Genomic DNA, 24,873 nt, shown 5'->3' on the forward strand with positions numbered 1-24,873 from the left:
GGGTTTCAAATTGAATAGTTAGGTTCTTGACAAAGTAGGCGATGGGGTCCACTTCCCAGGCAAACTAATCTTGGGTGGCAGGACAAGCACATGGGAAACAGGTTAACACACTGGAGACAGGATGCTGAAGGTGATGAATAAGCTAGCCCTTGAGAACTTTCTTGAGCCCTTTAAAAATCAGCCCCATAACAACAGGTATAACTTATGGGGTAGCAAAATTGGCCCTAGGACTTATTGGGGCAGGAGGCAGAAGTAGGCAAGTAGATGGGGCAAGGGCTGGACTTGGTTGGTGCTTCTTCTCGGCTCTAATTGATTCACATAAAAGATAAGAGGCCACATAGATGAAGTTTATCAGAGATTCCCTAAAAGGTCAGCATGACTATGGAAAGGATGCTGGATTTAGAGAAATTGAATTGCAGGCTTGGGAGGGTCCCAGAGGCCATCCAGTTAAGCACATACTTTGTTAAAAATCTTTCTTGCAGTTTTCCCATCCAGGTTCTCATGATGATTTCTGATAACACGTGACTCACTAATGATAGTTGACTTTTATATAACATTTGAAGGTTTGCAAAACGATGTGGATGATTGTTGTTGATCCTCATAACAACCCTGTGAGGTAGGTGCTTTTATGATCATCTCCATTTTACAAATGAGGAAACTGAGGCTGAGAAAAATTAAGTGGCCACACAGAAAATGTCACAGGCAGGATTTGTATGCAAATCTTGATTCCCAAGTCCAGAATTTAATCCACTGAACTTCCAAGCTTCATACACCACAATATATGTTATCTGTTTTTGGATAGCTCTTACTGCCAGGAATCTTTCTCTTCTGAAAACTCCCCTTTGGGGCCAAAAATAAGACAGTTTTTGTGCACTTCCCATCCCAAGCCTTTTGCTTTACAGTTAACCATCCTCAGTTCCTCAATTTCCAATCCTGGCTGCCTTTTGTTAGATGCTCTCCCACTTTTATCAGTGCCCACCTTAAAATGTGACACCCGCAACTGAACACATTATTCAAGGCATGGTCTAATCATAGCAGAACTGTCTCCTCCCATATTCTAGACATTGTATGTTTAGAGGGAACCCAAGATTGCATTAACTCTTGACCTGGAGATCATTTCTGTCTGTGTTACTTATTACCAATGTGACCTTAGGAGAAGTCAGTAGACCTCAGACTCTTCAGAAAAATGAGAGGGGTAGATGCTTTCTTAGGCCCATTCCGTCCTAAATCCTGTAATCCTATGAAAAAATGTAGGAGATAAAATGGGGAGGACATGGAGGACCTGAGGAGAAAAGGATTTTCAAAACAGAACTTGAGTGGGGAGGTCCAAGGAGAATAGTGTGGTTAAGTGGGGGAATGGATGGAGAAGAAGCCAAGGATCTCAAAGGTGAAGCAAAAGAGGCCATGGAGAAGGAAAAAGGAAGCATGAGGACAAAGAACTGAGGAAGGGGAAAGGGGGAATAGTTTTTATTTTAAAATAAGGAGAAAAGAAGTAGGGAAGAAAGGGTGAATGAGAAGACGCATTTTATAGGGTGGGAGAAGGAAACTAATTTTGAATCAATGGGAAGTGGGAAAGAAGTAGACATGAAAGGAATGAAGAATGAAACTGGAAGCCTTACAAACCACCCAGGAAACAATGTGTTGGATCGAGGAGCTTTTTCTGAATAAAACAGGTATGTTCAGAATGTTAAACAGAAGAGATGCCAGAAATCATTCAATCCAACTTATTGCCCAGCAAGAATTTCCATTTCCTGATTAAGTTCTCCAAGGGGAAGGATAAGGGAACAAACAATTATCAAGTGTCTACTATATGCTAGGGGTTGTACCAAGTGCTTTGCAAATATATCATTAGAAATTCACAGCCTTCCTAGGCTGCCCATTGGGATGTTGATGTTTCATCATTAAGAACATCAAGTCTGGATTTCACTCTGCAGGTTCCCCTGCATTGCTTCTAGCTTCTCCTTCTGGGGGCAAGCAGAACAGTGTTAAACCTATATGATAGCTACTTTTCAAATACCTGATGGTAAAAATATACCAGATCTTTTTTTTTTTTTCTGGGGTCACCTATACCCAGTTCCTCCAACTGATCTTATTTCACCATCCCAGTTGCCCTTCCCTGAATAATCTCAAGTTATCAAGATCCTTCCTAAAATGTGTTGCTTAGAACAGAGCATAATGTTCCTAATGTGACCTGGTCTGGGCAGAGGATAATGAAGACTCTTCCCTTGTTGGGATTCTGTGTATGGATGCACTAAATACAGCCCAAGAGCACACCGGTGACTCGAAGTATTTTGTCACACTGGATCTGCAAATGAACTTTGCTCTAATCACATTTTACTTGGGAAGTTGACTTTTAGAACTCCAGGCCCATTGCTCCAGCCTGTTAAGATCCTTTTAGATCTTGACAGGGGTCATTCTGTGTGCAAAGTATCCTTCCTTCCACCTTTGTGTCATCCAGAGATTTGATAAACAGGCTATATATGCCTTTATTTGAGCCATCAACTTAAAACATGTTAGATAGCAATAGACCAAGCAAAGACCGGAAACATCCTTCAAAATTGACACAAAACCATTATTGATAATGCCTCTTCTTTGCCTCTGACCTTTCAACCAATTCCAAAACAATCTAACTATTGTCTAGTCTACATCTCCATCTTTAACACAAATAAAATGAGGCATTTTGTCAATAAAGCTATATTTTTAACATTCCCTTGTTTTAAATATCTGGCAAAAAAGAGTCATAGGATTTTAGATTCTGAGGTAAAAGGCACAATAGTGGTCATCTATGACCTGTTCTTGATGAACCATTGTTAATTTTCAGTAATCACTTCCTTTTTAAAATGTTAGATATGTGGAATATCGGACCTAACTTCACATAGCCTTGAGTACAAATCCAGCCTTAAATATTTAGTAGCCGGGTGATTACTCTGTGCCTTGATTTTTCCATCCATAAAATCAGGATAATAATAGCACCTATCTCCCAGAATTGTTGTGAGGATCAAATAATCTTTGTAAAAAGTATCTCATAAACCTTTAAGTGCCACATATTACTAGCTACAATGTTTCTCATAGTCCTTTTGTCTTACACAAACCAAACTGAAGTTTCACTGGCCTAGAGTAGAGTACTACTAACATGAAAGCATAACCTAGTGGATCCCTGGGCTGGAGGTTAAAAGACTATGGAAGGTTCTGCTACTGGCTCAGTTAACGTTTGTGGACAACTCACTGTACATACTGCACTCCTCTGGGTCTGTTTTCCCTTCCATAAAATGGGGAGAAAAATCCTTACCTCTCACCCAAGATCAGAGAGGCGCCTTGTGGAAGATCATGTAGATGAAAAAGTTTGGAAATATAAAAATCTTACTCCTGAGTGCTGCGGCAAGGAGGAATAACTTTTAGAGAGGCAACAAAGGGGAGAGTCAATCTAGGTCCAATGCCAACAGTGCTATCCTCCATACAAACCCAAAGACAATTCCCTAAGGGGGAAAAAAAATAAAAGCCTTTCTCTAGTTTATAATGCCTCAAATCCCCTGTCTGGCCACTAGGTGGGAAGGAGCATCACTTCAGAACCAGATATTTAACACTTCACATTTAAGGTGCTTTTTTTTGTTTTCTTTGGGGTTTTTTTTTGTTTTTGTGTTTTTGTTTTTTGCTTTGTTTTTGTTTTGGCCAAGCTTTTCCTTTCTGATCTGTTTTATTCTATGGAGTAGAAAGCATTTTAAATATAAGGGAGCCTCACAGATTACTAGATTATTAGAATCTTAAGAGATCAACTATTCTGTTCATCCACCTTCACACCATTACCCCAGATATAACTGCCAAGTATTACATGAATCACTTAACCATCTGGGCCTTCTAGACATCTTATCTGTAAAATAAGTGTGGCTGATATATAAAAGATCTCTAAGGTCCCTTCTAGCTCTAAATCCTAGGATCCTGCGATCTTAAGCCATTTCTTCATTTTAAAGTTAAGGAAGGAGTGATTGAGTCCTTACAACTTGTTCTATTCACATAAACACGGGCTTTCCTTATTCCAGAAAGCCAATCCATTCCCCACTGTACTCATTTTTATCCATTCTGTGTTCACTGAAGAACTAACACTATTTATCACTGGAATTCTTCAGGAGTCAGTGGTTCCTCCACCACAAATCCTAATTCTATACTCTTCTACAAGTGAAAACATTCCAAGTCAACTCACCAAAGTGCCTTCTACACTCTGGGATCCTATGCAAGTCCTCGCTGCTCCTTGGACATCCACTAACTTGTGAATAACAACACTGATCCGCTGGGAGGTGGGAGTAGAAAGTCATCAATCACAACACTCAGGAATACCCCCAACATTCTGTACTGTTTCTCAATATTAAGAGAAAGGCTTGATTGCTCCAAATCCCATTGTGGGGGGAAAAACCAGGGCAAGTTGAGAAATGGGCATATTTTCCCAAAGTGGTCAGGGAATCGGGTACCTGGCTTTAAAAAGCTACTAAAACTGCTACCAGTCTCTTGCCAGCCCTTTTCCCTGGAGATTTATTAGGAAGACGTAAGATAGGGTAAGCGACACAGCAAGGATAATATTGCTAAGAGGAACCATTATTAAGTAGTCCTACCTGTTACTTAGGAAATGAATGAGAACAGCCTAGGGCCCCGGAGTAAGATGAAATCTAGCCCTAGGCCTCAAGGTTCCTGAAGATAATCTAACATACGCTACTACTTCTTTCAGACCCCTTGTGGTCCAGAAAAGCTTCTCTGTTCTGACCCCACACCTAATGGTCTGGTTGGTTTAGAAATGGAATCTAAATTCATGCTACTCTTCATTCTGGGCTTGTTTGGATCACTCCTGGAACAGGAGAAACACCCGACTTCTGCTAAGAGCCAACATCACGGTGCCCTTTCTCAGTCAGGAGTGGGGGGACCAGAACTTTTCTGAGCAGGGGTGAGGGCAAAGTGAGGGGATAGCAGAAGTGCAGACGAGGTTCCTTCTTGTTCAGCAATGAATGGGGGCCGGAATCAGGGAAATAGTCATGAAAGAGCGGAGGAAGAGGAATTGCTACCAGCATTATACAAAGCCATGCTGAGCAAAGGGACTTGTAGCTCTTATTACAGCGCCATGAGACTAGGCTGGGGAAAGACCAGGCCCGGAGTGAGATGGAGGGCCCTTGACTTAGCCATCAAAGGAGGTATCCTTCAGGGGGTGGACCCATGAGCAAAGCCTGATGGTTGATGAATGGATGTGGTGGTCCCGTCCTGAAGTTGTTGACATCATCCATACTGAAGACCTGGGCCCGTCAGACATCAGACCACCTACCGATGACAGAGCAGCTCATCATGAACTCCCATCAAACCCAAGCCCAAAGCTACTTTTTCAGAGTGGGGCATGCCAAGAGCAAAGTGGTCAGGGAGGGCAAAATAAAAAGGCTCCCTGATCCCCCATTTATCACCCTGGATGGGGATCAGTCAGGGGCATGTGTGAGACCAAGGGAAGGTGATTTATGGCTTCCAACTTAGGGATCCTGGCCTTCTTGTAGGTAGTTATTTATAGGGGGTGGGGGAGGTGAAGCCCAGAATCCCTCCCTCAAGCCTTAGTTCATGTCTGTAAGCCATACCCCATTTCTCCTATTCCTCCACTGGCACTGCGGAATTCTCCTTGTTCTCTGATGGAATGGCGAGGTAGTCAGACCTAGGGGAGGAGAGGCAGGGGAGAGGGTCAGCCCCTGAAGTCTCCAGAAGTGAAAGAAGAATGGAGGGGAAGGGGGCAAGACCTAGGGGGCCAGAATCTCCATGAAACAGTTTTGCTTCTTCCTCATGGCTCTGTTTTTGAGAGAGGAGAAAAGACGATCACTTCAGAGATAGGACCTCTGAACCAATGAAAATTATTGTGAGGGTTGCTGGGGTTGGGTTTCTATAGTCAATGCTCCCCAAGTGACTAGAAGCTGATTTGTCTCTCCCTCTCTTTAATTCCAGATTTACTTCTTGGGTGTAGAAAAAGCTGGAAGACTGACTTTGGGGGCAAAGTTAAGCAACAGTTAAGCAGAGGATGAGAACTTCAGTTGTGCTCCCCACCATCTACAATAATTAGTCTTGGTTTCTTTTTCAAGAAAGTCAGTAGAAGCCAGGTGGTTCTTATAAATCCCTCACGAAATAAGAAGCTTCTCACTGAGGGGCAGGTTCCTCACTTGCCATTCTAGAGCACAGGGCTAATAGTTACCAAATGAGTCACTTACTCGAGGTATAACCACCAGCAAGTCACTTCATCTCTCTGAATCTCAATTTCCTCATTTGTAACATGAAGGGGTTGAACTAGGTAATCTTTAAGATCCTTTTGAATTTTAAAGGCCTATAATCTTAATTACTATATTCTAGTTGGCATTTTTCCAAAGATGAGTTCGTCCATGCACATTGTCCCTTAAGATCATTTGGCCAGTTCTCCTTGAGTGATCCAGTAGTGTTCCAAAGGGATTAATGGAAAAGAGTCAGAATCTTGTCGCCCTTGTTTTGCAGGTGGATAGATCACAACATCCATGAACTGTTAATTGATTATCCAAGAAAGTTATATGTATTGCTTCAAATCTAGATGAGGAGGAGGAGCTTTCAAATTCTTAAAGGTATCATTAAGGAAAATAGATTAGAAAGCTACTAATTAACACTATTCATTATCTCCCATCCTTTTAAAAAAATATTATCTTCTATACTCATTATCTCCTATTCTCATGTATCTCTTTATACTCCTATACCCCTATCTCCTTTCAAATGTATCTAGGAGGAAACCTTTTAAATGAAAAATTGTAATCACCTCTCCTAACTCAGGCAAATTAAGAAAAAACAAATGCAGGTTAATATAGCAAATCAGATACTGCAAGTTCATTTTCAGTGACTTATTTTAAGCTGATGCTTTGAATCATTCTGGAAAATAATGCCATCTCCAGCAGGGAATAAAGAATAGAGAATTTCTCAGAATGGGTCACAATGGGAAATCTTGGCCTCCAGTTCCTATTGAATCAGACCTTCTTTGTGTGGCTGCATTTTTCTGGAGTATCATGAACCCTGATTATCCAACACATGCATATAAGTAGCCAAATCTATCGTGAAATCCAATAAACATTCACTGACTTGTGATATTATCCATGTGATACTATCAGTAATATCAATAGCTGATATTTATACAGAGCTTTAAGGTTTGTAAAAGGTTTTACATAGGTTATTTCATTTGAGCCTCACCAAGAAAATTAACCTTGGGAGGTAGGTATTATAATAGATCTTATCATACCCATTTAAAAGATGAGAAAACAAGTTCAGTAGTATAAGTGATTTTCAAAAGCTCCTGAGTGTCAGAGGTAGAAATTAAACCTCAGTTTCCTGTTTCCAGATTCAACACTCTTTATACTGGACTGATTCCTGGATTCAGGAAGACACGAGAATTCTACCTCTGACACAGCTATTTGGCCTTCTATAAATCATGAAGTTTTTCTGAGTCTCATCTCCCTTATCAGCAAAATTTGTTTCTCACACCTATGAAACTTTGCCCTAAAAAATTAACACATATAAGAAATTGTAACATAAATTCTGTTTGATTCAATCAGCCCTAGAAGGCATGAAGTACAACAAAAAGAGCACCAATTCTAGTCAGAACCCTCAAGTCCCATCTCTGATACTGTTATCAATATGCCAGAGCACTGAACTTTCTTAGGGGTTAGTTTCTACATCAGAAAATGGATGGTGTTAATGTAGTTGGCTTGTGAAGCTCCTTCCAGCTCTGGATTGTGATCCTGTCTGGCTTTGCTTTAATTATATGAGGTCACTTGCAGGAGTTGAGGTGTTTTTAGCCTAGATCAAAGGTTCTTAACTTTTGGCAGTCTGATGAAGCATATAGACCCTTTCTCAGAAAAGTGTTTTAAAATGCACACAATAAATAGGGTTACAAAGGAAATATATTGAAATAGTTACCAAAGTTAAAAAATAGGCTCATGGACCCCAAGTTAATATCCTTTGGCTCAAAGAACCCTTAAGAGGGAGTATGAGCTCTGTCTTGAAGCATTTGAATGATTATGATACTTGGTCTAGAAGGGGGAAACTAGAATTAGAAGGTGGGAGGGGAAGTTACAGGGAAGGAAATATGAACTCAGTGTAGGGAAGACTTTTATAATATTGTAAGTTGTTCAAAAATGAAGTGGATTGTCTCAAAAGACAGAGTTCCTTGTTCCCAGAGGGCTTCAAGCAGAAGTTGGATTATTATAAAGGAGAATGATCTCCTAGATAAAGGTTGGACTACATGGCCTCTCCAAGGTCATTGCCAACTCTGAGATTCTGGGACTGAAATCATGAGAGGGATGGGTTGTTTTCCCAATCCTGGGACATGGAACCTAAGGCCTTCATTCTGAAAGAAATTGCATTTTTTTTAAAATAAAAGAACAAATAAACAACTCTTTTGCACCATAAAAAGTAAATCTGGAAAGCTCATTATTCCAAGGGATGGCACTGGCACTAAGTTCACAATAAATTTAGATATATGCTTGGGATTGTAGCTCTAGGGCACCTTGTTAAGGGAAGTAAAAGATATTTAGGCATGTTCCTAAACATGAACAGATGGAGGACAACTTCCTTCTCAACATCATTTTCTTTGGTGTCCCAGTCAGAATGAGAATGACCACAGCTTTGGCCATATTTAGAGACTTCTGTTCTTATGCCTCCATTAATGTGGATAATTGAGAGCTGACGGCATGTTCATTTGCTATATCTTCATGTAACGTCTATATATCTTCACATTTAATGTTGAAATATTGAAGAAGGATCAGAATCAACTCTTTTTCTTCCATATATTGTCTGGTTATGTCTCCCAAACAATTCCAAAACATATTTTTCTAGATTGTTTCAATCTGGAAAAATTAGGGATTTTTTTTAAAGGTTTGTCCAAGTTCAGTTAGAATACAAGATTGAGCCTCCTGCTTTTAGGACAGAAAGCTAAGTCGCGGTTCTCCTAAGACACATTCGTGGTCCCCAGTGGGAGGTGATGGGCTTAGGGATCAATAGACTTACGCATTTTCTTGAGCCGCCTCCTCAGCCTTGGAGACCTTCCTGTAACAATAAATCATCTCGATGAGTAGCCACAAAGTGAGGAAGACCAGCAGGATGTACATCATGATCTCGGAGACCACCGAGGTGAAGTCCTCTCCAGCTAAGGAAGGCAGAAGATACCAGTGAATCCCACCCCTCTGACCTCAGGATTTCAATAGTCTGAGGTAATAACCAGGGGATTGGGGAGTCAGTTATACAGAGACTGGTTTTAAGGACAACTTGGAAGGCAAGGGATGAACCCAGTCATGAAAATAAATATTAACCTACACATCGAAGGAGTACTGCAAATGGTAAAATAGTCTAATGAGGGCCAGACAAGGGTTATTAATAAAAACTTCCTGTTTCTCCTGTCTATTCTCTTTACTTGTGTTGTTGCTGTTGTTAAAGACCTTAGCTTTACTTGTATTAAAATGATGGACGCTGAAGGCAGGGGAATGGCTACTGAATTAATTGCTATCCATGTTTGGATGCTGTATTTTCTGGGCTTCTGACAATAATAGGATCATAGAGTTGTTAGTGACTTTAGAATGTTCCCAGTCTCACTCCCCTCCTTACAGTTAAAGAAATTGAGACGCATAAAGGGAATTTACTTGCTTAATATAACACAAGTAGAACTGGGAATTCAAGTCTTCTGGCTCCATATTCAGTATTCTTTCCACTACCCTAAACATTTTTCTCCCATTTTTCAAGAACACTTAAATGTGAATCCCTATTTACCAACTGGGCAGATATTGGGCTACATTGCCTCCAGGGATTCTTCCCTCACAGGAACTCATGGTCACTTCTGGCACTGTAGATCCCAAGGAAAGACTAAGGGATCAGGGGAAGAAAAAGGAAAGAAGGGACAGTTTGTAAGTATGGAGCCTGTTTCATCAACAAGGGTACAATAAGTGTCTGAATTATGTCTGAAGGAGGAGAACAGACTTTTCTTCTCTCGTGATTCTAGAACTGAGTACTTTTCTCAGAATTTTGTCTGTTTGAATATATGCTCGGGGTCAGAATAATTCCTTCCATATTTGGGTCTGCAGAAGGATTTTCAGCGGAGAGGAACCAAAAAAAAAAAAAAAAAAGCAGGAGGCTGAGATTAGCTATCCATGAGACTTATACGCCAGCATTTTTGCCATGACACCAGCAGAGGGAGCTGATTAGCCCTCCCCAGAAAGATGAAATATGTGTTAAAGATATGGAAAAGAAACCTGGTACCTCTTGGATCAGTCAGACTATAATTTTTCTTTTCATGTGTCTGTCTCCCCATCTCTCTCAAATCCACTCAGTGGCAATGACCACTGCTCAATTCAGGAAAGTGTAAAATTCTAAATAACTGTTAGCATAATGGAAGAAGCATTGAACCTAGAATTCTGACACCCCAGTTCTTATCTTGGGGCTTATAATCAAGGACATGTCACATGATCTCAGTTTTCTTATCTATCAAATATCGATAATAACACCTATACAGGATTACTGTAAGGAAAGTGATTTGTAACCCTTAAAAGGCTCTGTAAAATTATTACTATTATTATTTTTATCAGCAGAGAAAGTGGCAGACTCAGAGTGTTGGATTTTACTTCTAGATGCAGTCCTGAGATTACATGCATTGATCCTTTCATCCTATCTTCACATTCCTTATTCCCTCATCATTCTATTTCTCCATTAATAGGCAATGATAACACTAGAGGAGATTAAGAATAGGCCATCTTAGGCAAACTAAAGGAAAAGGAATTGTGATTTAGTCTAGAAAAGAGAGGACTGAGAGGGACCAGAATATCACTATTCTGGTAAGTGAAAGCACGGGTTGTTTTTTTTTTAATGACTATGAGAAATAGTTCTTTGTTTCCATGTAGGACAGGAGGATGCATTATAGTGAAAGAGATCTGAGTTAGACAATTAGAAGAACTTACTAGCTAAAAGAACTATACACACACACACACACACACACACACACACACACACACACATATATATACATATATAAGAAGTATATATAAATGGCAATGTATTACTAAGGGAAATTATAGAAGGAGGTTGTATTTTAAAAGAAAGACTAAGGTAATGATTTACACACCTGCCTAGAGTCCCTGAAGATGGACCAAATGGCTTCTTAAATATACATTCCTAGCCTCCAAAATTAGTGATCCAAAAGAAAGAGGGGATTGTAAGATGGAGGTCTTGGGAATCCTAGAAGGATGATGATTCTAATAGATACCAAGAGTTATTGCTATTTTGGTTTGTACTCAAACTAATGACTGACCATCTTTCTTTTCTGAAGATATGAGCCTAGGGAATGGGCTATGATCAATCCATATCTAACCTTCCAGCTGGCAGCTTCCCCTTTCTTGGCAGAAAATGGAAGCAGGCAAGGCAGTAAGTAGTAAGGGAAAGAATCAGAGAGCCAATTCTATCTATAGCTAGAGAATGGACCATTGAAGAAGGCTGGCATACTAGTTATATTTTGATATAATTCTCCTTTTTTATTTTTTAAGCCGTTCATAGACTTTCACAAACTGGGATCCCACATGATACCTCTGGAGAAACGATCTCCTTTGGAAGACCTGTGCTCTGACTTTACCTTCCTCTGTGACTTTGAGGGGGATGAGTCTTGTAGTCTTCACAAAGGGACGGTGTGAGTCAAATTCAAACTCGCGGGAGACATTGCAGGTGTAGATACCAGAGTCATTCAGTGTGACATTGAGCACAGTGAGGGAGACATCTTGCAGGTCTTTGCTCCCATTCCACTGCAGGCGGCCTTGGAAGGGGCTCTCAACTTCCCGGTGACCATTCCGGAACTCGTAGATCTGAAATCAAAGAGACAGAAGGAGGAGAGAGGTCCAGAGGGGACAGACATGGGGTGAGGAAAAGGTCATGAAGGGAAAAGATGTAGATGAGTAAAGGAGAAATGGATGATAAGGAAAAGGAGAAGACAGAGGGAAAGATAAGACATATAGAGGAATAGAATAAAGGTAAGTAGAAAAAAGGCAGTGGGAGAGGAAAGAGGACAAAGGAAGAAATTGGAAGGAAAAGGCCAGAAGTTGGGGATGGAGAGGAGTGAAGTCTGAGGAAAGGGAGGGATTAGAAAAAAAAGGAGCACAAAACTATAGATTCAGAGTTTCAAAGAATCTTTCAAATTCTCTAGTGCAATTCTGTGATTTTAAAGGGAAAAAAAGACTGAGGCTCAAAGAAGTTACATCCAAGGTCATACAAATATTAAGCAGCAGAGCCAGAATTTAAACCCATTTTCTTGGGTTTAAGTGGATTCCAAATCTATCACTTTTCTACTGTGTCACCCTGACCTCTCTAGTGGTGAAAGGAAAAAAGTTGGGGACATAAAAGGTGTATGGCAAATATGGCTGGATGGATAGGAAGAGATACAGACCAAGAGAGTTTTAACAGAATTCAGAATTGGAAAGATAGGGACCATCTAGTCCAATCTGAACCAGAATCCACTGGACAATTGGTCATTTAGCTTGCACTTGATTTTTCTTTAGTAATAAGCTCTTCTGAAGGCCTTTAGGGGTCCTTGAGCTTTATAGTGTAACTCTTTGACTATCAAAGCTGATCCTCTATGCAAGAGGATGTGGGATAGTCCAAGATAACTCCTGCCTGTTTCTAGCAAGCCTTTTACTCTAAAAAGAATTGAATTGATAGTCCTCCAATAACATTCTAGAAGTCTAAATAGAGAAGGCTGGGGTCTGAATCACAACAAACTGCAGTGGTTGAGAATAACCATAATAGTTAGCATTTATGTAACACTTTAAGGTTGGCTAAATGCTTTAGATAATGTATTCCAGTTTCGTAGATGTGGAAACTGAAGCTGAAAGAAATTAAGTGGTTTGCCCAAGGTCACCCAGCTAGTAAATGTCTGAGGCAGTATTTGAATTCAAGGCTCCAAATCCAACATACTACCAAATGTGGCACTTAACATCTCTTGGAACAAATTGATTATAGATCCCATATGTAGTTTTGGTAGCAAGAAACAAGCTGATTGGCAATGGGGAAAGGAGAATAGAAGAAAAAAGAACCTCTGAACTAGAAGAGGTCTTTAAAAGGCATTTAGTCTGTCTCCATGTCATACAAATGAGAATCCATCTTTTTAGGGTCTCAAGTTCTGGAGAGGAAGGGCATTGAGAGGAGGCAAAATTTAAAAAGATTAAAATTGTGCTTGTTAGGGGGAAGGGAAGGAGCAGAGGCTTTTGTGGAAAGGTAGTATGGTGTAGCAGAATGCATATTGGAGATGGAGATAGAAGACCTTTATCATAGGTTCAAGTTTTGTATCTGATATTTAACACCTAAGTAAGCCTTTTTGGTCCTACTGTTTCTCATTTGGAAAATAAAAGTATTTGAAGTAAACACATGACTAAATTATTGTGAAGCTTATAAACATGTAAGTCATTACAACTGTGGAGGAAGGTGAACCTATGATCTTAAAAGATGAAGCTTGAGAATTCACTATGGATTTCAAGGATCCAAGCTACTCATCACCCCAGGCCCTTGAGATCTTGTTGCTTACAATGTCTTTCTCTGAGGCTAAACTGGACCAAAGCTGTCAATTAGCCACAGAAGGAAAGCTGAGTAAACAGAAGTGTCTTTTCTCCAGAAGTCAGCAAAAGTAACAGAAGAGCCAGTGGCTCTACATACAAGGAAATCTTTACCGCCTTCCGGCCTGTAATACCACTCCACCACAGTACTGGCTGTCACTTCTTCCCTCTTCATGCAGGAGATGCACCGGAGTTTCATATGTTTGCCCTGGACTGCTTCTGTCTCAGAAGGGACTTCCACGCAGACTGGAAAGCAAACATGGACTGGAGAGGGAGATGGAGTAGGGTATTTTGGGAGTCAGGTAGAAGAGAAGCAGGGGAAGGGAGACCAGAGAAGAGGGGAGGGAGAGAATAGAGAGATAAAGAATACAAAATTATGAAAAAAAAAGTCTGGGGGAAATAGGAGAGATACAAAGACAACTACAATATTCAACAAAACATTAAACTACACACTATGTGCAGAGTATGATGCTAGGTGCAGGGCAGATAAAATTATATATAACTGCATCTTTGATCTCTGCCCTGGTAGTGTTCGTTATCTGAGGTTAATATACAAAAATTGTTATAATAAAAAATCTCTTAATCTTTCCTCACTTCGGAGAGGTCTCTCTTACAAAACTGAGTATCTGCTAGATACAGCAAGGATCTTCTGTATAACTAATGAGATTTACAAAGTACTAAGATCACAACTACCCTTTGAGTATGAGTTTTACTAAAATATTATTACAATTTTACAGATAAGGAAGCTGAGGTCAAAGAGGCAAAATAACTTTGCCTTTACTTTGTACTTTAGAGGAAGGTTTGGTAGAACAAAAAATGGGAAAAGAATTCTAGCTGAAGGATACAGAAAGAAAGAAAACATGGAGGAGATTTAGAGTTTGGGAATGCTGAAGGATGTCAGAGACTGAATTTGGGGATGGAAATTTGGGAGGATTCAAGAAGTTAAAGGGAGACTGAAAGTTAAAAAAGTTCCAGAGCTAAAGCATAAAGACTCTAGCAGGAAAAAGTTTCAAGAAGAAAGAGATTTGCATTGAAAGAGAAAAAAAGAGCAAAGAGGAGAAGAGAAAGAGTTCTGCAGGAAAAGAATGAAAAAGAGAAGGAGAATGGAAGGGAGGAGAAGAAAGTCTACCAGGCAAGGGAAAAGAACTAAACTATGACTCTCAATGAGCTCAGAGTGAATGGTATTTGCCCTTTTGCACTGGCTAAGTGATTGTCACCTTTGGTCAAAGATAGCCTGGTCTCCCTAAAAGAAGAGAGGTAAAGGTTCACCTCAGAAAAATATTTCTTCACATCTCAGGCTATCAGGGAAAATGAAATGTTTCTTTTAAAAAGTGACTTTGCCTCTGACCCTGTTTCCCTTTCCTTTACCCTATTCTACCATCTTCCCTCTCTCCATACTAACATTGGTGGATAGATGGAAGATAAGTGTCCTAACTTGCATGGAAAGGTGCAAAATGGCAGAATATAATGAAAGGCAAGGCTAGAAAGGAGTTTTGAAGAAGTATGAAGGAAGAGAATACTAAGGTCACAATGTAGCTGCTATTTGAAATCTTTGTTTTTCTTAGTCATGAATCCAAAGAATCTCCCAAGATTTGCCAGATTGGATGACTATAGTGATTAGCATGGGCATGGATATTACAGAAGAAATTCATAAAGCATTGCTATAGACTAAATTTCAGGCAAAATATTTAGGACCTGATCACCATAAGTGGTATTAAGAAAAGGTAAAGATTTCAGAAAGAAAGGTAGATTTGGGAAATGAATATCTAGTTTAAAAGATGATGTCTTACAATGGGATTTGAATTTCTGTTCCATGGTTTAAAATATAGAAATGACGTACATCTGGACAAGGATGAAATATATCTAATAAGAGTCATTCAGAATATTCCATCTATTTCAAATTAATTAAAAGGAACTATAATGAAAAAGAAATTGGTAGAATAATAATGCTGAGATATATATGTGTATATATATATTTATTATAAATTTGTATATGATTATATATTTAATATAGTCTCATTTTTAAGGGCAACAATTGGGGTTAAGTGACTTGCTCAGGGGCATATAACTAGCAAAAATCTGAGACTAGATTTGAACTCTTTTTATTGTGTCATCTAGCTGCCCCTTTAAACACTTTTTGTCTGTTTGTTCACTGAGTTAGATGCCATGGATTTTGCAGCCCATCTAACCTGCTCATTCTACATTACTCTCATATATCTTTACATATATCTACTGCAAGGAATCTGTGGAATTTGTTAAATTGTTCTGATAATTTTGTCGATTGCAATGGAACATGTAGGCTGCCTATTGGTTTCCTTGCCCTCTTGCTATATGGATAACCCGTCTTTTTTATGGGTAAACATTTCTCTGATGATGCTATTTTACCTGTATAATTTCACTTTGGTCAGGTGTTGCAGCATGCTCCAACTCACTGAATGATTTTTATTATCCTTTGGATTATTTCAATTTCAATTCTTTGGAGAATGCAGTGTTCCATGATTCATAACAATGCAATATCACCAGAATATCAGCATTAAAAGATGAGGGAGAAATTTGAGGTCATTAAAAAAAAAAGGCAATTCAATTTCCCCAAAGCAATTCAACTTGTTTTCTTCTTCCTATCCAGTTTTGGATTCCGTTAGCTCTCTTTTCTCAGTGTTTGCTTAGACTATATGTACTGGTTGAGTTCTATAGCTTATCCTTTCAACTAAATGTAGCCTGCGCATTCTTCATTCACTTTGTTATTCCTGTATAGTCAGGCTCAAGTATTTCAGTGATTATGTATCTCATTTTTGTCAAACATTTAAAATTTTATTTAATAATAATTAATTATTGTTTTGAGTCATATACTGATTTAAACATCATGAATTAACTTTGCCATAAAATTGACTGGCTTCTTAAATAACTTCATTCTATTTAAATTAGTCAAAATTTCCCTCAGTGTACAAGGAAATTGAATTACCAACATATCTGCACTTAGTAGTTGCTTAATAAATGCTTATTGACTGATTACATCACATGGATTCTCTATTTGGGACACTGCTCCAGTGGATAAAGTATTTGGATTTTAATTGGCTCAGTAAAGCTTTCATGGAAGAGGTAAGTTTTAAAAGCAGTCTTGACTCTTTTTTTGGGAACAAGATCAAGAGATTGTGTGGAGGCTGAAATTGGCAATAAGGTGTTCATGAAATCAGAGAATCTGAGAGTTGATGGGTAAACTGAGAGAGAAGTCATTCAGTTCAACCAACGCTGAAACATTTCTTTTCGAAACTGCCTTCCCATTACAATATAATCCTGTTTCCTTTTTTGGAAGCCCATTTCATTTCTGGAATGTTAGCACAAAGGGAACAGTTATAAGACTCAGGAAATTAATAAGTAAGCAGTTGGTCAGTTTAATGGTGATGTGTTCAAAATAGAAACAGTGATATGTATCACAGAATGTAAAATTGTTTTTCATTCCATCTTTTCTTTGACTAATGTAGCATACACTCCAGAGTCACTATCCCAATCCCTCCATTTGCATTGATAGGACAGTACCCCCAAAAGATAGCCACATTTCCCCTCCTGGATAGAGAAGACCTTGAGGGACTAGAAGTGGCTTTGTACTGCCATAGTTCCTAAGTCCCCTATTCATGTGTTTCCCCAATTAGGGGAAAGCCTATATGTTTAAAAGAGTTACTGTAAATCCAAGTTACTATAAATCCTTTTGTTGTCATATTCAAAATATTCCCCTTAGGTACAGAATAACTTTTCTACCATGATCTTGGTGTAGTTTTCAATCTTCAAGCAAACACTGCTGACAGCTGTGCTAGAGGGGCTGCTATAATTCTGATGAAAAGTCTAAATCTAATGGTCATCTGAAGTTTTCTTCTGGCTAAGTGTTGGGGGTGGGGACAGAGACTACCTATTCCCCAAATGATTGCTTCTTTTGGGATTCTCACTTGGCTCTTTACTCACTTGAATCTCTCAGTTTCAAATTGGCTCAATATTTTATAAACAACCCATGGAAGATAATCAAGTTTTCTCATACAATCCAAATATATATTTTCTGGATACTCCATTTAAATAGCTTTCAAAGATTTGCAAACTGATTATAGACTTTATTCTTTCTGAAAGCTTAAGACTGATTGGTTCAATAAGTTAGAACCCCTGAGTTAAGGTAATAAGAGCATAGAATTTTGATGTTTACTTTAATTAGCATTGTCTAGATCAGCAATTCTTAACCTGGAGCCCCAAAACTTATTTTTATTAAAAAATTAATAACTGTGTTTTAATATAATTAGTTTCTTTTGTGCTCCTTTTATTTTATTTTATATATTTGAGATCATCAAGCTTAATTGTAAATAAAACAAATCTCTGTTTCTCTTCTCTAGGTTTAACTCAGGCTGGATATGTAGAATCAGATGAAAGACTGGGTTAGAAATTTTACTCATTCAACAAAAACATATCATGCTTGTTTAATAAGACGGGTATATAATAAAGGGCATTGTTCTAGGCATCAGCAGAAACTGAAGGTTTAGAAAAGATATTGTCAATGACCTAACAGAGTTTTTCAGTCACTATAACTATTTACTTTCTGTCTGTCTGTCTCTCTGAGTCTGTCTGTCTCTTTCTCCCTGTCTCTCTCTTTCTGTCATACCTCCCTTATTCTTTACACCCCTACTTTACAGAATATGCATTGTCCTTGTCCATGCGTTTTTAATGTCTTCCCACATATGTTGTACTGTTCTTCACACCCATTTGAGGGTAACACTGAGCCACTATCCCTTTGGGATCCCTTCATTACATCTAGTACTAATCTGTATATACTATGTGTATTTAAGCAAATCTATTGATCTCACTTAGACTAAAAAGAAATTAATTTGAAATCAGAGAATCTGATTTTGAATCTTGGCTTGTCTTACATTCTGCATTTCCTCATCTGTAAAATTCTGGATGACTTCCATATTTCCTTCTTCATCTAAACCCTATGAGTTTTTGAGTGAGTGACCTTAAACAAATCACTTGACCTTGGACAAATCACTTGATCTTCTGCTGTCCTAAGTTTCAGTGCTTAAATCTTTGATTTGTTTGAAACTTTGCTTTAGCAGCTTTCTTCTTCTGCCTCTAGGGTCCCCTTCTTCCATTGGTAAGTTTCTCTTGGAACCGACATTTTGAGAAAGGGCCCAGACCAGGCATGCTCTACTCTTTGGGTTTTGCTACCATGTTCCCTTGCATGTACCTAATCTCTACCCTATCAACTTGATTTTATGGGCAGTCTTTCTTCATTAGAATGTAAGTTTCTTGAGGGCAAAGACTTTTTTTCTTTAATTTGTATTTCTATCCCCAGAACTTAGCACAGTACCAGGAACATAGTAAGTGCTTAATAAAAGCTTGTTGATCCTTCTAGTCACTAAAGTCCCAAGCAGGGAGGAAAATGCTATATGAATGTTATTGATTCAAGTCATTTTATGAAGGTACAGAACTAGCCTTAAAAATAGTGTATGGCTCCCTGTGTAGCACCCCAAAAATGTCTATCTATATTATGTTTTTCATAGTACTGATTCCTTTATGATTTAATATTAAAAGTCCCTATTAAAATGTAAATATTACATACAATTAGTAAAAACTCTATTATTATTGAATTTTTAAACCATCATACATTACAGCGTGAGTTAGTTAATTGAATGAGACAATAAAAGACAATCACTTGCTTTTCATCTCCTGATTCTATGCCTTTTAATTGGCTGTCCCTCATACCTATCTCTCCCTTCTCACCTCCTCCTACTGGCTTCCTTAGCCTTCAAGTAAATCCCAAATTTTGCAAAGTCTTTCTCACTGCTACTGCTTTCTCTTTGAGATACCCTTCTATTTATACTGTATATATCACACACACTCACACACACATATAATACATACATACACACTTTTTCATGTTGTCTCTTTCATTAGAATATAAGCTCTTTGGGGGCAACTAAGTGGCACAGTGGATACAGCTCAGGCCCTGATGGACCGGAATTCAAATGTGATCTCATACACTTAACACTTACTAGCTGTGACTCTGGACAAGTCACTTAAACTGAAAGTATCTTCTCCCCCCCCCAAAAAAAAAAAAAAAGAATATAAGTTCCTTTGAGGGCAGGGACCAATTTTTATTTGCTTATTATTATTATTTTTTTGCCTTTCTCCCCAGTATTCAGCACAGAACCTGGTTCTTTTAAAGCACTTACTAAATATTTTGTTTATTGACATACTAATAGGACAGTTGAAAGAGCACTAGAGTAAGAGTAGGAGACCGAATTCTAGTTCTGGCTCTGCCACTAATTAATTGTCCTTGGCAAGACAGCTCATCTCCTTAATCCACAGTTTTTTCAACTGTAAAATTAGATGTAGACACTTTCTAAGGACCATTCTAATATCCTATGATTCTAAGTTATCCAGTTCTATTACCTCACAGGACCATGAAGGGATGAAACATAAAGGCAGATCTGCTTCAATGGAAAGAGATTAAAAGAAAAGATTCAGAGGATGGGCTAATGACTAGGATGACAGACCTATGTAAGGGGCTGTATTGAGGCTTATGAGCAGCCAAATGGAAACCTGGGATTGTCAGGGTCCTTAAAGTGAAAGGGTCAACAAAATAAAGGAGGAAGAATGGAGAGTGGAATTCAATAAACAACTGCTTGTTTTTGCGATTTTATCAGGGGCTGGAAGAAATTATGCCTGATAAAGGATCCCTTTTTCTTCACAGAAACATGCAGCAAATTAAAGAAAGGGGTTTTCCCCACTTATCTTGAGGCTTTTTGAAGCCAACTGGGGAAGGGGCTACTCATCTCATCTAAGGAGACAACCCTCCTCCTGCTGGAGCCCATATGCAAATGAAATGAAATGTCTGAGGCGAGGCTTTCCCTGAGATCCTGCAGCCAGGATTTCCCCAAACCACACCTCCCCAGTACTTCAGATTGGTAAATTAATGTACAGTTTACAAGGCAGAAAAATGCTTTGACTCGGAGGGAACAGAGATGGTTGTAGAAAGCATATTTGCTCCACAGAGGTTTTCTTCCCAGCACGTAGCTCTTCCAGCAACAGCTAGTGTTTTTCATTGTGTCCAAGCTCCCTTTTGAAGTCCTAATATCCCCGAACAAATTCCCAGTCTTAAACCATCAAGGTAGGTGAGATCATCAGCAGCCTATTGTGTCTGTTCCATCTCCAGTCTTAGGTCTATTCTTCTGGGGATAGATGGCAGTGCGCCTGCCCTCTGGGCTGGCTCTGATTCTGCCTTCTCCTCTAGCCCAGACTGTTTCCTCTCTGCCTCATCAAGCATTGTGTTCAAAAGAAAACTCAGCTCTGCCTTAGCTCACATGAGCGGCCAGATAGTGCTGGCAGGCAGGTCACTACTGGAGACCTGACAAAGAAATTCAGAGGCAGAGAAGCTATTCCTGTCAGCATGTCGGCCACGGCTACGGGCAGATCCAGCTTCATGTCATTCAGGGAAACACAGTCCAACATACCTGCTCTTAGCACGAGGGAATAGTTATCCATATACAGCAACCTGCTCATGATCAGTTCTAATTCAGAGAAATGACAGCATAAATAAGCTAAACAACACGCTAGCTAATAATTGTTCCTGTTGGCTTAATAATTTAGAGGCATCCATGCAGAGAGGCACTTTAGGTAAGCAACAACACATCTTTAGCTACGGTTAATTCCAAGCTCAGTCCAGACTCTTTTCTGGATCAGCCCTAGAACTGATTGTTTAGCATTCCACCCGGTGGTAGAAAGAGGCCAGGGAAAACTGGGAAGGCCACCACAGAATCTCAGGATGCACAGTTGTGACTTGACTATAGAATTTTATAATGTTTTAATGCAAACTCTATTGACTACAAAGACTCTAGAAACTTATCTTCAGTCGTTCAGGAAAATAAATGCTATTTTACATTTTTTCCTGTTTCTTTAACACCTATAGCAAAAATATCTTTTTCACCATTCCTCTCAGCCTCCCTTAGAAGTAAGCAGCTGCATCAGTGGATGGTGTCTTTTCAGCGACTGCATTCATATGCCATATACATAGAGACCCCACATATGCATGGACATACATACATACACACACACTGAATGCAATTCTTGTCCAAATGAACAGGAATCTGATGACAATAAACACCCATTTTTAAAAACAGGTCTGTAGATTTGACTACCCAGTCCCATTTCCAAAGGGTCGGCTATTTATTAGGGGAGGGGTAGTTGTGAAATCACCAACACTAATGTGGTTTAGGTAACGGACATGGTTTTTTATCTTTCCAGAGAGGACAGAGCCCTCTCCTAGAATGAGAAAGGCATCGAGAGGCAACGGAAACCCACGGACGGAGAGGGCTCCATCCCCCACCCTCGGAACGAGGGTTTCTCCGTCTGGCAGAGACACAAGCGGGGCTCGGTCAGCATTTACTGGTCTCAGTGATACTGCTAACACTTGTTATTACTGTCCGCGTTATCGCGGGGATCCGTGCCCGGCGCGGCGGGGGCCCACACTTACCCCAGCAGATGAGCAGGAGGGAAGCCAGAGAGAACAGGCTGCCCAGAGCCGGCATCTTTCTCAGACTCCGGCAGATCAGACGTCAGGCTCCGGCAAGGACTGCGCCCCTTCTTTCGAGGAAACCTCCGAGGAGGAGCTCCCGCGGGAGAAAGCTCAGACGCCCGGACTGCCGGCGGCACTTTGGGCAGGCAGGTTTCAGCACGCTAGTTCCGTGGCTTTTCACCGTGGCCCCGGTGCCTCCGCCTCCCCCCAACCCTCCCGCCCCCTCGGGGATCGATCCCCGCTTCCCAGGAGTGGTTCCGCACGGGAGCTCGTCTCTGGTCCGGCTAATAAGACCTGGTTCAGAACCGCGGACAGTACCTGCTCACTCCCCCAGAACGCGGTCTCGCCTCCCTTTTTCTCCCTGCAGGCTCAGCCTCGGAGCTCAGCATACGGGCGGGAACGCTCCACGCTTTCCGATGTCACCCCGCCGCCACACTCCTCTCTGCTCCGCCTGGCTCCGTCGGCGCCCCGGAGCTGCAGTCTCTTCTGCCTGGCCCCCAGGTTCTCGCTGGGGAGCTCTGGAGCGGCGGCCCTCGAAGGCAGCGAGGCCGCCCGTCGGAGCCGCAGGTTTCTCTTCCGTCGGTCCGTCCGGTTCTTAATCCCCGGGAGGTTCTCCGAGGAGAGGCTACAGGAGGAAGCTCAGGGCTCCGCCGGGGACCGCCGAGAAGGGAGGGGAGGTGGGCGGGGCCGGCAGGGGGAAAGCATCCGAGCCGCCCCGGGGCTCCGCTCCGGGAGGTGTTGGATGACCCCTGGTGACAGGTAGTCAGAAGGGCTGGAACTCCCCTAATCCCGGAGTAGTCCCTCAGCCTGGACATGCGCAGGCAGCTCCCCGCCCCCACTGCCTCCCAGGCCCACCCCCCTCTTTGCACTCCCCACACCCAGAGAGATTGCCCCTCCTACAGCGGAGTACACCAATGGAGCTGTCTCCTTCCCCTCCTCCAACCCAAGGCCAGGGGGCGGGGAACACCTTTCATGCAGACAATTTTCCCGCTATCTCTCTTCCTTTTCTCCCCATCAGTCCACCACACCCTTCTCACCACGCGCGAGTGCGCGCGCGCGCGCACATACACACACACACACACATACACACACACACACACACACACACACACACACTTCAGACAAACCCACTTTGCACTCATGCACACATTTGCTTTCTTTTCTGAAAAAAAACCAAAAGCTTCTTGTGGCAAATGATATCATCTTCAATGTATACAACACATACCTTCCCCTCCTCCACATCTCTTTTTTATTTTCATCTTTACATGGCTAATTGATTTTAATCATATTAAATTTTATTTAAGAACATTTCTGCTCTGGAGGCAGAGGGAGAGCACCTGTTTCAATGTTCACTGATCCACACAAGCTCAAAGGTGCTGCTGGATATGGGAGTGAAAGAGAGAGGGGAATTCCATTCTCTTCTTCCTCTTCCCCTGCTCCAGTCTTCTTCTTTCTCCAGTCTTTTCTCAATTTCCATCACAAAAAAGAAAATTACTGTGGTGTTATGAAAATTATGTGGTGCTGTCTTCCCAATATGAGCTACTCCTAGACTGAAACAGCTCTCTTCTCTTCTTCTCTTCTCTCTTTTTCTTTCTGTCTTTGTCTCTCTCCTTCTCTGTCTCTGTCACTCCCTGTCTTTCTGAATGTCTCTGTCTCTGTCTGCCTCTGTCTCTGTCTCTCTCTTAACCCACAGAGGGAAATCTTAATTTTCAAAGTTCCAAATCTTGTCTGACATAACAGAGCAGAGCAGGAATCAGAGCAGGAAACTGATGTAGGAGTTTCTCTTCTTCCTTCATTCCTTCAACTCCTTTTCTAAGTGGAGAAAAGGCAGAGGAAGCTTATCATTGATGTTCTCAAAAGGGCATGGAAGCTGTTGAAGTAGCCTCAAGAAATTGTCTTTACTAATACTCTATTAATAGGTCCTACCACAATGGAATGTCCACAGGATCTAATCTTCCTTGGCTATTAGCCATTGGACCAAACATGCTACATTCCCCATTGGGTAATCATAACATTACAGAATCACAAATTCTTAGAACTGAAATGAAATCTATTTGCTCAACTACTAGATCTAACCTCTGCTGAGCAGAATACCTTCCTCCCTTCAGAATGTTGACCCTTTGCAAAAACACTGCTTTATATCTTATTATACATATTACCAGCTGTGTCATTCTGGACCAGTCACTTAACCCTTCTTGATATCAGTCTGCTCATCTGTAAAATGAGAATAATAAAAGCCCTTACTGCACAAGAGTGATGTCAGAATCAAATGAAATAATATGTAAATTTTGCAAACTTTACTTTTCTGACTGGTAGAAAGTTTTCTTCATATTTACCTTAAGTGTGCCTCCCTCTAATTTTTAACCATTGTTTGTAAACAGCCCCCTTCTGGAACAACACAGATTATTTACTTTCTCTGATCCATGACAATCCTTCCAATATTTGAAGATAGTTGTTGTTGAGTTGTTTCAGTCATGTTCAACTCTCACCGTTCCCATTTAGGATTTTCTTGACAAAAATACTGGAGTGATTTGACTTTTTCTTTCTTCAGCATATTTTACAGGTAAAGAAACTGAGACAGATAGAGATTAAGTGACTCATTTCATGTCACATAGCAAGTAAATATCTGAGGTCAGATGAGCCTTCCTGAATCAGGGATCAATCTCTGTCCACTTTTGTCACTTAGCTGCTCCTAAAGACAAATATTTCATTCTTAACAAATCT

At 40.4% G+C, this 24,873-nt stretch overlaps 1 protein-coding gene across 3 annotated transcripts; it reads right to left on the reverse strand.

Annotated features, from left to right (window-relative positions):
* Positions 1 to 2,006: 2,006 nt before the first annotated feature.
* Positions 2,007 to 22,962, reverse strand: SCN3B (sodium voltage-gated channel beta subunit 3). Of its 3 annotated transcripts, none has more exons than XM_074302728.1 (6): positions 22,468 to 22,962; positions 13,699 to 13,862; positions 11,633 to 11,858; positions 9,028 to 9,166; positions 5,601 to 5,674; positions 2,007 to 5,298 (listed from the first exon to the last, which is right to left on the reverse strand). In XM_074302728.1, the coding sequence occupies exons 2-5, from the start codon at positions 13,795 to 13,797 to the stop codon at positions 5,611 to 5,613; spliced, it is 528 nt and encodes a 175-aa protein (XP_074158829.1). In that variant the 5' UTR covers positions 13,798 to 13,862; positions 22,468 to 22,962; the 3' UTR covers positions 2,007 to 5,298; positions 5,601 to 5,610. The 3 variants fall into 3 exon arrangements, with proteins under 3 accessions (XP_074158829.1, XP_074158827.1, XP_074158828.1); XM_074302726.1 differs by having other exon boundaries at positions 22,108 to 22,961; XM_074302727.1 differs by lacking the exon at positions 22,468 to 22,962 and adding an exon at positions 22,108 to 22,352 and having other exon boundaries at positions 2,007 to 5,674.
* Positions 22,963 to 24,873: the final 1,911 nt, after the last annotated feature.

Source organism: Sminthopsis crassicaudata, chromosome 3 (genome assembly GCF_048593235.1).
Source record: "Sminthopsis crassicaudata isolate SCR6 chromosome 3, ASM4859323v1, whole genome shotgun sequence".
Classification (NCBI taxonomy): Eukaryota; Metazoa; Chordata; class Mammalia; order Dasyuromorphia; family Dasyuridae; genus Sminthopsis; species Sminthopsis crassicaudata.

Excerpts from the sequence above, each read along its gene's own strand:
- SCN3B (XM_074302726.1), bottom strand. The coding sequence starts at position 22,162 with ATGCCGGCTCTGGGCAGCCTGTTCTCTCTGGCTTCCCTCCTGCTCATC. Across the intron at positions 9,167-11,632 it reads CCTCAAAGTCACAGAGGAAG|CTGGAGAGGACTTCACCTCG; the intron begins GTAAAGTCAGAG and ends TGCCTTCCTTAG. Across the intron at positions 5,675-9,027 it reads GAGGCGGCTCAAGAAAATGC|GTCTGACTACCTCGCCATTC; the intron begins GTAAGTCTATTG and ends CTCCTCCCCTAG.